At 48.1% G+C, this 15942-nt stretch overlaps 1 protein-coding gene across 1 annotated transcript in view; it reads right to left on the bottom strand.

The window, feature by feature from the left end:
* The window catches only part of LOC137433187 (uncharacterized), a 275834-nt gene that overhangs the window by 163092 nt on the left and 96800 nt on the right, over window positions 1-15942 (bottom strand). Inside the window, exon 18 of the mRNA XM_078783996.1 lies at window positions 11161-11205. Coding sequence (XP_078640122.1) covers window positions 11161-11205 — 45 coding nt within the window. The remainder of the gene's footprint in view (window positions 1-11160; window positions 11206-15942) is intronic.

Raw genomic sequence — 15942 nt, 5'->3', positions numbered from 1 at the left:
AGTCTGTCTGAAGTTATGTCTGTACAAGTTGGAGCTTCATGGCTAACTGGACTGACTCCACGGACAATTGCAACCTGAAAAATCAAATTATATGTCTGCCATTTGGTAAGCTTAAGACATCTTTGGAAATGTCATAGTAATACTTGGGCTTTGAGAGGCAACACTACGTATAGGCCTCAGACTTCAGGCCTTAGGCTTCAGGCCTCTGGGGTTAGCCTATGGGTTTTTACAATTGGAATATATCCGAGCTATATTTAACCAGGGTAATTTTTTAGTTTTGAAAGTGATTGAAGAAGCGGTCTGTGCCTATGCGCCGCCAAAAGAAAGAGGGTTTTTGTACATCATTTTGTGCACTTAAAATGAATTCTAGGTTTAAATTATGTACATTTGCATAGTGAACAACGCATCATCTATCATGAAAGAAAGGTTCGTTTTGAATACAATCCATGCAGAGGGAATGCATTTTGATACTGCACAGAATAAAAATATAAATATATGAAGTCAGAAATAAAACAACTCTAACCTGCCTTTCCCATCTTCCACCATGGTCAATTATTTGTTGCATTGTCACTTGCTAAACAATTTGAGGACGTAAATTATATAACCATAAACTATTCTGTCCAATGTATAATTACCTTTTCGTCCATTTACTTCACTGATAATCACTGGTCTTAACAATCAGTGAGTACGATATGGACTTAGGGTTGGGAGGTGGAGATGGGGGGAGAGGATGAGAGAAGGAGTTGAGGACATGAAGAAAGGGGGAATGGAGGACAGAGTTGAATCGAGGGGGGTGGGGGGGGGGGTGGTCAGAGAAGGGACACAGTTGGGAAAGGGAGTTGAGACTGTGGAAGGGGATTGAGGACTTAGGGTGGGTGTGGGTTTGAAGACTTGGGGATGAGGAAATGTGGCTGGGAGGGGAGGGTGTTGAGGATTGGAGACTGTGGACTTGAAGAAGAAAGGGGAGTAGAGGAGATAGAGTTGGAGTGGGGCAGGGGAGGTGGGGGGGGGGGGGGGGGCAGAGAAGGGACATAATTGGGAAAGGGGGTTCAGGCTTGGGGGAGAGGAGGTTGAGGACTTGGGGTCGGGAGTGCCTTGCATACATGGGATTTTGGGGGGGGGGGGGGAGGGGAGGGGTGTTGAGGACTGGAAGAAGAGAGGGGGAGGAGAGGACAGATAATTGGGGTGGGGGTGGCAGATAGGGGACAGAGGCCTGGGAGAGTTGGTTTGAGGACTTGGGGTTGAAGACTTGGGACAGAGGGTAGGGAGAGGTTGAGGTCCTGGAGTCACATTTCACATTATGTGGAAATGCCTTATTGCTATTATCCTTTAAAATGTCATTCCTAGCAAACTCCTTGAATATTCCACACTCTATTGGGAACCAAACGACAGCCTGGTGGAACCTGACAATCACGTTGCCTGATATATATTGTTACGGACGCGGTTAAAGATGTTATATTTGCCGAGCGGAGGCTCCGCGACCGAACAGTTATTCCCCGACTAACCCGATTCAACCCCAAACGTTGGCCATATCGCACCGCAGCTGCTCAATATGGAAAACTCTAAAGCGACCGAATGCAAAGAGGAAGAAGACGTACAGAAGAGTAACTGGGTTTATTATTTACACATATAAACAAGAAGAAAGCAGTCACGTTTATTTACAGAAGATATTAGAGACACAGTGCAACGCTAGCTTACCTACAGTCTTAATTAACCCAGGGACAGAACAAACAAGGACAGACTCACGTGGGGAATGATGATAGGACTGGCAGGAGGTGAATGGCTGGAGGGAGAGGAAGGTCCACGGGTACTGCAGCACGATCGGCGCGTTGGGCAGCCGCCGTTCCTTTGCGGCCCTGCTCCAAACTGCCGTCCAGGCCCATGCTGCTGTGGCTGCAGTTTCGGTGGCTCGAGCTGCTGTAAACGCAGTTTCGGTGGCTCGAGCTGCAGCTCAACTCTGGACTTCTCTTTCGTCTCCCTGTAAAAGCTCATCTGCCTCGGGAAACGCCCTGCCGTGGGTTATATAGGCCCCGCCCCTCAACCTTTGCGAACCTCCCCGATCGCTCTTCCTCCGCCCTCTCTAGCCAAACCCCTGGCTCATGGTTGGTCGAGTGGGGCTGGCTCACTCCTCCCCTCTATGACGAGGTGGAGACACGCCTTTCTTCTCCGACCCTGTCTCGTGGTCAATGGCGGTTATTGGAGGGGAGGTAATTGCCAATCGACGAAAGGGGGGAATGGAGGTTTTGGGAATGGGAATGAAGGGAATCTATCTCTTTCACTTGGTGCAATGGAGTACTTCAATTAATGGGAGACACAGCCTTACCCTAAAACACAGAATAAGATATAACTATCGAACAGGGGTATTCTATGATTGGCTGACGTGTATGCTTTTGGACTAATTATGGGACGCCCTTTTGACCTTTACACAGCTCCGGAGGCAGGAGGGGCCAGACTCAAGCAATAATAATAATACACACAATAAAAAAAATACAGTCCTCATATCCGCAACACTGCACCCTCCTCCTCTTAGGCACGTCCCTGGCCTACAACTTTTATTTAGTGTGACACGTAGGTGTAGTTCCCTCTACTCTTAACCTGACCCTGAGTGCGACAGTTTTTAAACAGAGATAAATGTGTCCCGCTGCTCCATTGCACCCTGCCTAACAGACTTATGCCCACAGTTAACCGAATTGCGGAATGGTCTTCAAACTACACACTGATGGTGGGGAGCATTATTTACACTTGACGCTACTTTTATTTACAAGACTAACCCAGGACCTGTAATTGTTCTTTCTGGGGGGAGACAGTCTGCTCTGCATTGACGCACCATGAAAGCACCCAAAAATGCACCAATGCCCCCAAGCACCAGTCGGTGCAGTCATCACTGTTCATCAATGTTCAATAATAAAAATAAACCAACAACCCCTAACCCTGCAGGTGGTCTCTTGCTCTTCGGCTCCCTCTGCTGGCTATTATTATCTCTTCCAGTTGTTGTCATTTTCTTTGCTTTTCTTTCTGGCGGCCTATTTGCACTAAAGCTTGCCCAACCATGTCCATTTTATTTTCTTTATTTATGGCCCACAGGGCCGACTACGTGTGGTTCACCTGTGGGGCATCGGTGCCCTGTGGCCAAGGTCCGCCAGCAAGATTTCGGGCCCTCATGGCCGGTTCCAGCAGAGGGGCCAGGCCCCAACCCATGGGGTCCATAAGTGGTGCTCGGCCACTGACATGTGGTCCATAATGTGGTGCATCGATGCAGACAGCTGGTTCTGGGAATTCCGGGCACACTATGGAGGACTCACGCACGCTCCCCTCGGTGCCCAATGGCGCACAGGTCATGTGGGAAACAAAAGGGGGGAAGACAAATGAGCGAGGGGTAAGGTCACAAGGGTACACATCAATAAGGCAATGGAAGGCGAAATGCGTACGGAGGGCGAAGTGAGAAAGCTCGTCCCTACCATACGTCACCCCCCTGTCACCTACACTACCCTTGCCCTTACCCCATATGTACAAAATCTACACATTACCAATCCGTCGCTACTGTCACGTCTCCCCATATTTCCCCTATACCAAATTCGTCTCCACAATCCCTCTACTTCAAAATTTGCCATCACCCAATTCATCATCAATCCTCATAAGGAGGAAGAGATGGAACATCAAAGCACAATGTCACACCCACGTCATGATGCGTCTCACAATCCAAACATTTGCATCATAAAAAATAATCAAAACATGGCATGGTGTGGAGTACCTGTCACCTCAGGTGAGTGGATGTAGATGGTGCGAGGAGATCCTTCATCCTATCTACCCTCTAAATGACTTTAACACTCTTTACTCTACCCGGGGTCTTTCCCTGCCAATCCATTGGCCAACTTACACTATGGGTTCTAAAAACCAATTCCCATTGACCAAACTGTGGTGCTTCTCAATTTGGGGTCTCACTCCCCCGATTCATCTCCCGGTGCCCTTGCACAATTTCTGGGCTGTGACGTGTAGCTCTCCCAGCAGGTCTACCCACCTGCACACCTCCACCACTGCAGTTGCCACCCGAGCTTACCTAGCTCCTCACCTTAACCTATCTAACTGGGGAAGGCCCCTCCTGTCTCTGTCACCCCTTGGCGCCCTCTGGCACTGGGCTACCCGAGTCCGTCCTCCGGATCCTCGGACCCCATCCACAACAACGCTACCGGCTCCCAGAGCCCACCTGCGGCCTCACCTGGCCGACATCCTCACAGTGGTGGAGTGCCCAAACCAACTACACACACTAACAGGCTACACGCCCAGCCATTTCCACAACACTAATGCACCCATCCAAACATCATTCTTCCACCCGCACCACAGATGCCAATATCCAACCACAATTTACCTGTACCCTCTACCTAACACTTACACTACCCGCCCCGGGTATTCGTGATGGGGGTCCATCCTTCCCCCATTCACACCTCCGCACCATCCACTCTACTCCATAGTTTCCATCTGACTCACTCCACGACCATCCATTCCAATACTCCAGATATTCCACACTACCATTTATTCCATACACCTGTTCCTCATACCTGTTGTTGCACACCTGTGCAATCATACCTGGTGCCACCTGCACCCCCCTCCTCTTCCTGGACCAGTTGGTCAACACAACACACCTCACCATCACTATCACTCAAACACTGCTCCATTCACCTGTTCAGTTGCACACCTGTGCAATCACACCTGTTCAATCTCACCTGTTCAATCCTCAAACACACGGCATCATCTCAGCTAACTACTCCCCTCTGAAACTTGCGCTTCCCAGTCGTCCCTTTAAACTATTGCGCTCCCTCGTCATTATCATCCACATTAATCTAGCTGCGTCCCCACTACAGGTATCCTTGTCACTAACTAATCTTAACGTTACCTAATGTCATCTTAGCTAGATCCCTACACACGATATATCCTAACCCTCCCGGGCTAGTTTTCACTGCCATCAACCCCATAATCTAGTGCTCCTTTGCCCCCCGCTGTGAGGGATGGTGGAGTTGCCATCCCACCACATCGGGGAGGTCCCACTATCAATTTTGCTCGTACAAATTCAATAAATCAAAAATTTGCCAATCACTCTGCCAATCCTTTACCAATCATCAAATTTTGCTTTTTTTTTAATTTTGGGTCCAAAACACTAACCTCATCACCCGTCTACTTATTAGATCCTCTCGGTGCGCCAATTCACGTCTACAGCCCGGCTTCGTAAAGCCGAGCAATGAATGCGGGTTGTTTGGCGCCGGCGGCTGGATGCGTCCGGCACTCGGTGCAGGGAAGGACGCTTACCCGGGCCGAGATCCCACGCACCACCTCGGCGTGGAGCCATCCAATTGCCCGATCTCGACCTGCCGGAACGCCTTAACAAAAAGGGGTCGCCATGACGACCCTTCCTATCGGGCTGCCCGTTCCGCCTAGCGGAGCACGGACGCGGCCGTTCCCAGCGCGGCCCAGCGTGGATCACGTACGGCGGTCCTTTCGAACCTGCCGTGCTTCGGATCCCCGCTGGTTCTCGCGGCACGCGAAGCCCGGCACGCACCGAGGGCCCGATTCGGCTATAAGTCGCTCTAGCCGCTAACCCGGTTACCGTCGATGCCTCACCTGCATGCTTACACGCATACGCTACCCCTTCCTTGCTCATACATCCAGCTGTTTCCCTGCTCTTGGTCATTGCACCTTCTCTTACACACCCAGGTACACTCATTCCACTCACAGACTTGGTCACACACCTGACCACCGAACACCTTGGCACACATTCGTCGCTCGCACACCTCACCAACACAACTCTTCGTGCCCCCTCCTCGGTCACATCCTCCGTGACAATCACAGGTGTGCTCTCACTCGCACACCCAACCACGTGCCTCACTACCATTACCAACTCAAGTGTGCATTCCCACACACGCTCTACCATTCCAGGTGTGCATCCTTCCATTCCAGGTGTACATCCTCGCTCACCTGTCACAACCCTCTCACGCTCCGTGTCACTCTCACTACTTTCAGCACCACTCTTGACAGCGCACTCACCCTTACTCTTGACAGCGCACTCTTTTCTCATGCCCCTGTCCGTTACACACCTTTCTCACGCATCCTCTTGCGCACACTCTTTCGTTACTTCCTCCGTAACACTCACCACAGGTGTACACTCTCTCGTTACATCCTCTGTAACACTCACCACACCGCGCTTCCATGTGCCCCCTCGCACACGCGCTACGACCGACTCACTCTCGACAGCACACTCACTCCTTGGCGCGCACTTTTTCCTCACACACCCCAGAGTCGGACATTCTCGCACACCTCTTCTTTTGCACACCAGACCTGTCGCACACTTCACCAACGGCCTCTCACGAACACCCGGGTCCACAACAACCCCCAAGCCGACTGAAGCTCCCTTCACATCATGTACATTTCCGATTATATCGCCACTCACCTTGGCACCTCGTCTCCGCACCTCCTTCGCCACCTGCAAACTCTTTATTTGGCCAGTGAGCATCACACCATGAGTTGAGCACCGACCTTGTACATATTCCATCACCTCCTCCTGTATTTCTCTCTTAGTTTCTTTCCGTCTCTTCTTAATTTCACTCACCTCTTCTTCCACTTCCTCTAATTTTTGCTTCACCTCTTTTATTTCCCGGTGCGTCTCCTCAAGTTCGTCCTCTAAGGCTACCTTGACCGTCTCTATGTGCGTCCTCACCTGCCGGTTCTTCGTTTCCATTACCTGTCACCTCTTCCAACCTCATTGTCAGTCCCTCACGTACCATCTGACATTGCCTCTGTGTCGCTATCAAGTCCTTTTTTATGTCGTTTTGTGTCGCTTTTAACCCTCCTAGTACCGCAGTGTTCCTTTGAACCTGCTCCACTAACTCCGTTTGTCCCTCTGTCAGCTGTTCCACCTCCTCCGTCAGATCTTCTATTCCCCCTTGTAACTTTGCCGTTCCATTCCTCACCTCTTTCTCTATACGCTTTTCGCATCGCTTTACCTCCTCGCGTACCCCCGAGACCTCCTCACTTACACCTCGTCGTATCTCCTCTTTCATCTCCTCCCTCTCTTTTGTAGATGCCACCCTCATCTGTCCCAATTCTTCCCTCTGAGCATCCAGTTTGGTTTCTACCCCGATTCTCACCTCCTCTATCTGGTTCCCCATCTGTTCGATTTCCCGGGCGGATTGCTCCCCTATTTCCCGCAATTTGTCTTCCATCCTATTTTCTAACCCTATTAACCCCTTTTTCACCCCCTCTAACTGATTCTCCTGGGCAGCCATTCTATTTTCCACCCCCGTTAACCCATGTTTTACCTCTTTTATCCCGTTGTCTAACCCCTCAAATTTGTCGTCTAACTTCCCAAATTTATTGTCTAATCCATTAAAATTATTGTCTAACCCCTCAAATTTAGCTTCTAGCCATTGCCCCATTTCTCCCATTTTGCCCCCCATTTCTCCCATTTTGCCCCCCATCTCTCCCATTTGTCCCATAAGGGCCCCCATCATTCTGTTTTCCATTTTTCACTATCAGCCCTCGCTTCGTCCCTCATTTTGTCCATATAGGCCCCATTTGCAGGAAAAAAAGGTTCGAATCCACCAGCGGCGTTGCTACAGTCGCGGGCGCCGTGCCATGTGCGAGGCGCCATTTTGCGCGCCCGTAACCTCGTGCGCGAGAGCGCCATTTTGTGTGCCTGATACCCCCTCAACCACATTGCCTATGTTCTCCTCTACTTCGTCCCTCTGATCCTGGGTTACTCCTAACCCCTCCTTTAGCTCACCCACCGGCATCCGATCGCCTTGACCAGCCATGGCGCGATTTCAAAATTCGGGTTTTTCTTAAAACACAATTTTCCAGCAGCTCGTAATTTTGAGCGCATTAAGCGCGCTTCGGGCCTCGTATCTCACTCCCTGACACCAATTTGTTACGGACGCGGTTAAAGATGTTATATTTGCCGAGCGGAGGCTCCGCGACCGAACAGTTATTCCCCGACTAACCCGATTCAACCCCAAACGTTGGCCGTATCGCACCGCAGTTGCTCAATATGGAAAACTCTAAAGCGACCGAATGCAAAGAGGAAGAAGACGTACAGAAGAGTAACTGGGTTTATTATTTACACATATAAACAAGAAGAAAGCAGTCACGTTTATTTACAGAAGATATTAGAGACACAGTGCAACGCTAGCTTACCTACAGTCTTAATTAACCCAGGGACAGAACAAACAAGGACAGACTCACGCGGGGAATGATGATAGGACTGGCAGGAGGTGAATGGCTGGAGGGAGAGGAAGGTCCATGGGTACTGCAGCACGATCGGTGCGTTGGGCAGCCGCCGTTCCTTTGCGGCCCTGCTCCAAACTGCCGTCCAGGCCTACGCTGCTGTGGCTGCAGTTTCGGTGGCTCGAGCTGCTGTAAACGCAGTTTCGGTGGCTCGAGCTGCAGCTCAACTCTGGACTTCTCTTTCGTCTCCCTGTAAAAGCTCATCTGCCTCGGGAAACGCCCTGCCGTGGGTTATATAGGCCCCGCCCCTCAACCTTTGCGAACCTCCCCGATCGCTCTTCCTCCGCCCTCTCTAGCCAAACCCCTGGCTCATGGTTGGTCGAGTGGGGCTGGCTCACTCCTCCCCTCTATGACGAGGTGGAGACACGCCTTTCTTCTCCGACCCTGTCTCGTGGTCAATGGCGGTTATTGGAGGGGAGGTAATTGCCAATCGACGAAAGGGGGGAATGGAGGTTTTGGGAATGGGAATGAAGGGAATCTATCTCTTTCACTTGGTGCAATGGAGTACTTCAATTAATGGGAGACACAGCCTTACCCTAAAACACAGAATAAGATATAACTATCGAACAGGGGTATTCTATGATTGGCTGACGTGTATGCTTTTGGACTAATTATGGGACGCCCTTTTGACCTTTACACAGCTCCGGAGGCAGGAGGGGCCAGACTCAAGCAATAATAATAATACACACAATAAAAAAAATACAGTCCTCATATCCACAACAATATATATATATATTTATTTTGAGGACTTGGGGTGGGTTGGGGGTGGCAGATAGGGGACAGAGGTATATACAACTTTATATATATATATATATATATATATATATATATATATATATATATATATATATATATATATATATATACACTCAGGTATATACATATATATTAAAGGTGCATATGAAGCCTTCAAACCCATTGGCTGAAGAGCTGGCTTGATTCCACCACAATTGTGAGGATGAAAATCATGCATCCACCATGTTTGTTGGTTTTCTAGTAAGCCCAAGATGTCCTCAGAAGTCTCATATTCACAATTTGAATTATCCGAGCAAAACCACGATGCATTATATATGCACATAAGAAGTAGGCATATTTTTACTTCATGTACATAAGCCGAGTTTTTATTTTTGACCAATACAAAACCCAAACAAAGGGACGAGTAATTTGTAACTTGTATACATATACTGTTATGGGTTCAGGTCGGTAGGTGTTGAGGGGAGTTCTTGGACCCACCTTCCGGCCGATGACCCTGAAGCAGATGGACCGCAGATAACTCTGTGGGCATTACAGGCTGCTAAGCAACCCCGGACGCCGCCTGAGACACTTAATTTAGGGAGGGTCCAGCGTCCAAATCCCGCTTTACCTTCCTGGAAAATTAATCACCCCAAATATGAACTGTGTATCCAAATGCTCCAGTGCTATTAATCAAAATGGTCGAGTGTTACTGCAAATGGAACTTTGACTTTGGCTAACCACAAATAAATGGTGGGGCTGAACTCCGTCACTATCCACACACTATCTCCTCACCAATGGAAGAAGATGGTAGGGCAGTTTGGGAAATGGTTTGTAATAATCCACAAGGAGTGTGTATTTACAAGCAGTGTCACAGAAGAAAGCTCTTATCCCCAGCACAGAAGCCTCATCTTAGTCAGTCATTTAATCACAGGTTCTAAACACAAAGGCGCCTCAGCCATTCCAAAGAAACGAGGAAAGGAAGAGGTACACATAAAAAGAGAGAAAAGTTTGAGGCATAGAGTCGGCCCCTCGCTCACCCGATACAAGCCAGTGGGCTTACGTTGGTCCCAACAAAAAGGTGAGGGGGGGGGGGGGAGGGGGGAAAAGAAAAGGAGGGTAGGGAATGTAATGCATAGTTTAAGGAGAGGTGCAACTGGTGAATGCGTGTAGTGTTTAGAGGAAAGAGTGAAATATGAGTCAGTAAACCAGCCTTGAAAAGTAAGAGGGCTTTTCATTGATGCTCTGTGCATTCAAAGTGAACAAATTAGATTTAAGGAAAGCAAGAGACAGATAGCATAAATCATTGTGTTGTGGCCAGCGCATCCAGGAAATCTCTGTTGCTCTGTCCATTTGCCAGCCTTCTGCATTCACCAGTTCATTCATCCTCGCAGGTTGTCCATTCTCGTGGATTTCCCAGTCATGCCAGCAACTCGGATCTGCTCAAATGTCCCGACTTATATAGCCCAAGAAGAGGTGTGGCTTACGGACTGAGCAGCCTCCTATCTGCGCTACTGAAAATTGCTTTAGTGTCTCAGAGGTCTGCCTTGCACTGTTGGAATCTGCCAAAGCTCTGTGTTTCCCTGCTTTCCTCCCCACCCCCCGCCCCAATGGCACACCCTGTATCCAAGCGATGTTGATTGGCTGCGCCCAGGGTCTGCTGCGCTGCCAGTGTCCACAATGTGGCATCAGCCTTGAAGTTGTTGTTGACATTGCATGTCATTGAGATTTGATAAGCTTCCTCAGCCCAGTGAAGCATGGTCCTTTCTGGCATATGTTGAGCCACTTTCCCTGGTAGATCGCTGGTTTTGTGGCGTTTGTTTTGGCCTAAGTTGTGTGTTGCAAAGCATGTTGTAAAGTGTATATGTGTTGCAAAGTGTGTTTCAATGTGCTGTCAAAGTGCAACCGAGAGAGAAGAAGAGAGATAGTGAGGGAGCCATGGAAAGAGAGATAGATCGAGAAGAAATGGGTAACAATGAGCTTCAAATCACACACAAACACACACATTTTCCCTTTACACTGATCTGAGAGGAGAGGTAATTTATCGACACAATATATTATGGACATAACTACATGAGGGTTCCCGTATGTGTTGGTATGTGCCTCCCCAGAGTCGCCGAAAACTGTCACAATACAGTATATGTGTCGCTCACGTACTGGTGGACCTGATTTTCCTGGTGGTCCTTTTGGTCCTTTTAAACCCTGAAATACAAACAAATAATTATAATTAATGACAGAGCACAAAGCACATTCAATTGTATGAATCAGCTCAGGTGGATTTCCATTTTTTCCCCATAATTACATATACATGGAAGGAAATGGGGAATAAACTGGAAGGGTGGCCGTTCCAAATTATATTGAAAAAAAAAAAAACTGAAAAAATGAAAGGAGAAGGAGAGGATAGGTATGAAAAGGGAGACTATCAGAATCCAATGGAGTCGGAAAAAGGAGACCAATTGGGACATATAGTGGTGCTCAACAAGTCCCTCACAGTGTGCTCTTCACCTGGCACTACAATTAAAGTATCTCATTGTCAAAATGTTTTCTCAGTTGAAGAACACTTTATGGTCGAAACTTAGGACATCAGCCTTTGCCACTTTGCCTGCATCCTTGTGTTTACTTAATAATAAATGAGGAGAATTGGGAAGGAGCAAGGTGAAAAAGGAAATGACACGTGATATTAGAATCCCATGCACGTGAGGAATATACGAGTGTATATATATATATATATATATATATATATATATATATATATATATATATATATATATATACTGAAACGCAAAAGAAACTTACCACCTTTGAAACCTTTAAATATCAACAATAACACTGCGTGTAGTAAATGTGTGAACTTATTTGTGGACAATAGTGTCTTCACTGTCAGACAAAACGGTCACGGATGGTCACTTGAACCTTCAATGGTCACTTCATAGCACAGCTGTTGAACAGCCGTTTTGACTGTCAGTGATTAGCCAAGGGGTACGGGATGATTTTAATGAGCTGCACGTGATGTCTTGATATTGGCTTTAAAAAGGTCAGTGCAAAATGGGCATTTCAATCAACATGCCACGATTGTCAAGGGGTCAACGGCAGCGTGCCCTGGGCATGCTGCAAGGCGGACTGAGCTACCTGCCACACACGCTATTGAAAGGGGACTGACATTGCACCCTGTGCTGTTCTGTACTGTAGAATAAACTGATGAGATGGTGTATCTTGGTCAAAAACTTGACATGTCATCAATAAAATGCCAATGTTTCAATTAGCAATTGTTGGTTTGTACGGTAGCTCTATATATATATATGCATAGCTATATATATATATATATACATACACACACACACACACCACCGTTCAACAGTTTTAGAGCACCTCCATTTTTCCAGTTTTTATTGAAATATAAGCAATTCAAGTGCAGTGAATAACCTGAAATGGTACAAAGGTAAGCAGTAAACTGCTCGAGGTAAAAAAAAAAAGTTTAGGTTAGCAAAAACAGGAAAAGAATGTAAATTGCACAGTTATATTGTAAAAAAAGGTCTTCTTCAGGAAACAAGTAATGGGTTAACAACTTACAGCTGTTCTGCAGCAATATAAGTAAATTAAGCCTTGAAACTTGATGCAAACAATTCCTACAGGTGTCCCAACCTCTGCTGATTACTTGATTACAAACCCCCTGTCTGTATAAAAGCAGTATTGGAACAGACTGTTATTACACCCTCTGAAGCATTATTTGGACAATATTGCACTGCAGGAAGTAGTATATTGCTATCATAATGGCGAGAAAAAGGCAATTAACAAAGGAAAACAGACGGCAGGGATTTTCGAAGCTCCACATGGTCTCCACGTTTTCAAAGTTAAGTCTGTTCACAATTGTATTTTGTCGAAACTGCATTTATCTTTCGGTGTGTGAACTTATAGTGTGCCCCTTGGAAGTTTCTCGGTGTTTATCTTTCATAAATTAATCGTTTGTTTGCCGTGTCGCGAGCGAGGCCTTGCAGCCTCAGGCTTCCCCATCGAAGGTTGTTCCTTCTTTTGCTGTTTTGCTAGGTTTTTGATTTTCCCTTCTCCCCCAAACTTCACCAAACATCTACTCTTTGTCTAACGTTGTAACCCCCCTCCCCCACCCCCCCCAAAAATAAATAAATAAATAAATAAAACATTTCCCTTTCTCCTCCTGTGCTTTTGCCTCTGCCCACGTGCGCTGTCTTGCCCTGCCCCCATTATCCCCTTGCCTTGCACCTTTTGCCCTGTTCAAGTGACTCGTGGTTGTCCTCTCCCCATTGGTATTTTTGTGAATATAAGATTGTTCTTCACTGTTCTGTTTAAATATGTTTAAACTTTCCCCTGGAATGTTTTATTCAGTGGTTTATTACAACACGCTGTTTTTCTTCCTATTTAAAAGGCTCCTTTCAATTTCCTCTTCAACTCATTCCATTTCAAAAAAATATTCAATCTCTTATAATTCTTTCTCACTACATGCTCTAAATTCTCATTCATTCCACCCCTCCTCCATCGTTCTTAAACGGATCGCTAACTTGAAAATCACAACAAACCCAATTTGTTGTAAATGTTCATCTTTTATGAATCATCCACTTTCAAAACGTCCCCCTTGCCCCTCCCCTCCAAATCTCCCCCCTTGCCCCTCCCCTCCAAATCTCCCACCTTGCCCCTCTCCTCCTAAACTCCCCCCTTGCCCCTCCCCTCCAACCCCCCCTTGCCCCTCCCCTGCAAATCTCCCCCCTTGCCCCTCCCCTCCAAATCTCCCCCCTTGCCCCTCCCCTCCTAAACTCCCCCCTTGCCACTCTCCTCCTAAACTCCCCCCTTGCCCTTCCCCTCCTAAACTCCCCCCTTGCCCCTCCCATTCAAAATTCCCCCCCAACCCCTCCCCTTCATATCTACCCCCCAACCATCCCTCCCAAATTCTCCCTCCTCCTACCTCCTTCTCAAAGCTGCCTCCTCCCCACTTCATCTCCCTTCAATCTCATACCTCCACCTCCCCCAACCTTCGGCCGTCCTCTCCCCCCCCTCAAACAACCCCTCACTGTGCCTCATCCCATAACCATCAAACCTTTCGTCCTCCTCATCCTTCGCTTTCTTGTAACTCTTCTGTAATATCTGCAACACTATCAACTGCTCTTCCTACCTCCCCCTCTCATCCTTCATCTGACCCTACCCCTCCCCTCCCCTGTCCTGCACCTGATGCTCCCCCTCTCTCCTCATTAACGGTACTAGGGCGTGCCCGTACTATATATATATCTAAAATTATATCCCCCCCCTCTATTTACATGAAATGGTTTGGTCCATTCGCAAAGCCAAAGCGAACGGCTTGCGAGTACGGTGACAATCCCCCCCCTCTATTTACATGAAATGGTTTGGTCCATTCGCAAAGCCAAAGCGAACGGCTTGCGAGTACGGTGACAATCCCCCCCCTCTATTTACATGAAATGGTTTGGTCCATTCGCAAAGCCAAAGCGAACGGCTTGCGGAGTTTGGTAAATAAATCGCCATAGCTCGGTAACTACTTCTCCGATTAATATGAAACCTTGAAAAGGCACATCCTCAGGTCCCCAGCAATATACCTGGCAAGTTTCAAGTATATCGGACCCGTGGTTGTCGAGAAACAGCGGTCACAGACAAACACACAGACACACACACATACACACACACATACACACACACAGAGATTACTGGAATTATAGATAGATGGACCTCAAACATCTGGGGCCTTCGCTCCAACCTGATTGATCTCTCCATTCAGGTTGCTTCTGACAATCCAGACTTGATCTGCTTAACAGAAACTTTCCTCCATCAAGATGTCTCTGATTCGAGGACGAGGTGACAGAGACGTTGGAGACAAGAGAGAGAGAAGTTAGGACGCACATAGAAACGACCAAGGTGGCCTTAGAGGGAGAAATTGAAGGGGCGCACCGGGAAATAAAGGAGGTGAAACAGAAGTTAGAGGAGGTGGAAGAGGGGGTGAGTGAAATTAAAAAGAGACGGAGGGAAACTAGGAAGGAGCTGAAGGAGGAAGTGATGGAATATGTGCAAGGTCTGTGCTCACAGCGTGATGATGTGCTTACTGACCAAATAAAGAGTTTACAGGTGGCGGAGGAGGAGCGAAGGAGAAGAGGCGCCGACGTGAGTGGCGATATGTTCGGTAATGCATATGGTGTGAGGGGAGGTTCAGCGAGCTTGGGTGTTGGTATGGACCCGGGCGTTCGTGAAAGGCCAAGGGTGAGGTGTGCGACTGGTCCGAGTGGTCCGGAGTGTATGGAAAGAGAGTGTGTGCAAGGATGTCCGACTATGGGGAGTGCGAAAGGTATTGGTGAGCCAGGGTTTGCGGTGGTGATTGGGTGTGTGCAAGAATGCACCCCCATGAGTGGTACGGAGTATGTACCGGGAGAGGGTGCGCGAGAAGGTGCGCAAGAAAGGTGTGGAATGGAGGGGTGTGTGAGGAAAAAGTGTGTGCCGAGGAGTGAGTGTGCTGTCGAAAGTGAGAGTGAATGCACGACAGAGTGTGGTGGTGAGAGTGACATGGAGTGCGAGTTGGTTGTGGCGAGTGAGAAAGAATGCACACCTGGAATGGTTGAGCGTGTGCGGGAATGCACACCTGAGTTGATAGTGAAGCGCGTGATTGGGTGTGCAAAAGAGTGCACACCCATGGTTGTCACAGAGGATGTGACCGAGGAGTGGGCGCGAGGAGGTGTGTTGATGAAGTGTGCGAACGACGAGTGTGCGCCAAGGAGTGCGAGGAGGTGTGTGGTGGTCAGGTGTGTAATGAAGTCTGTGAGCGGAATGAGTGTACCTGGGTGGTGTGTAAGAGAAAGTGCAATAACAGAGTGCATGGGATGTACGGAAGGCGTTGGCGCGCAAGAATGTGTGAGTATGGGAAGTCGCGTGTGAATGTGAGCATGCGAGTAAGGCATCGACATTGACCAGGGC

This window comes from Myxine glutinosa, chromosome 8, assembly GCF_964187855.1.
Source record: "Myxine glutinosa chromosome 8, kmMyxGlut1.1, whole genome shotgun sequence".
Classification (NCBI taxonomy): domain Eukaryota; kingdom Metazoa; phylum Chordata; class Myxini; order Myxiniformes; family Myxinidae; genus Myxine; species Myxine glutinosa.
This window is presented reverse-complemented; position numbering and strand designations above follow the sequence as displayed.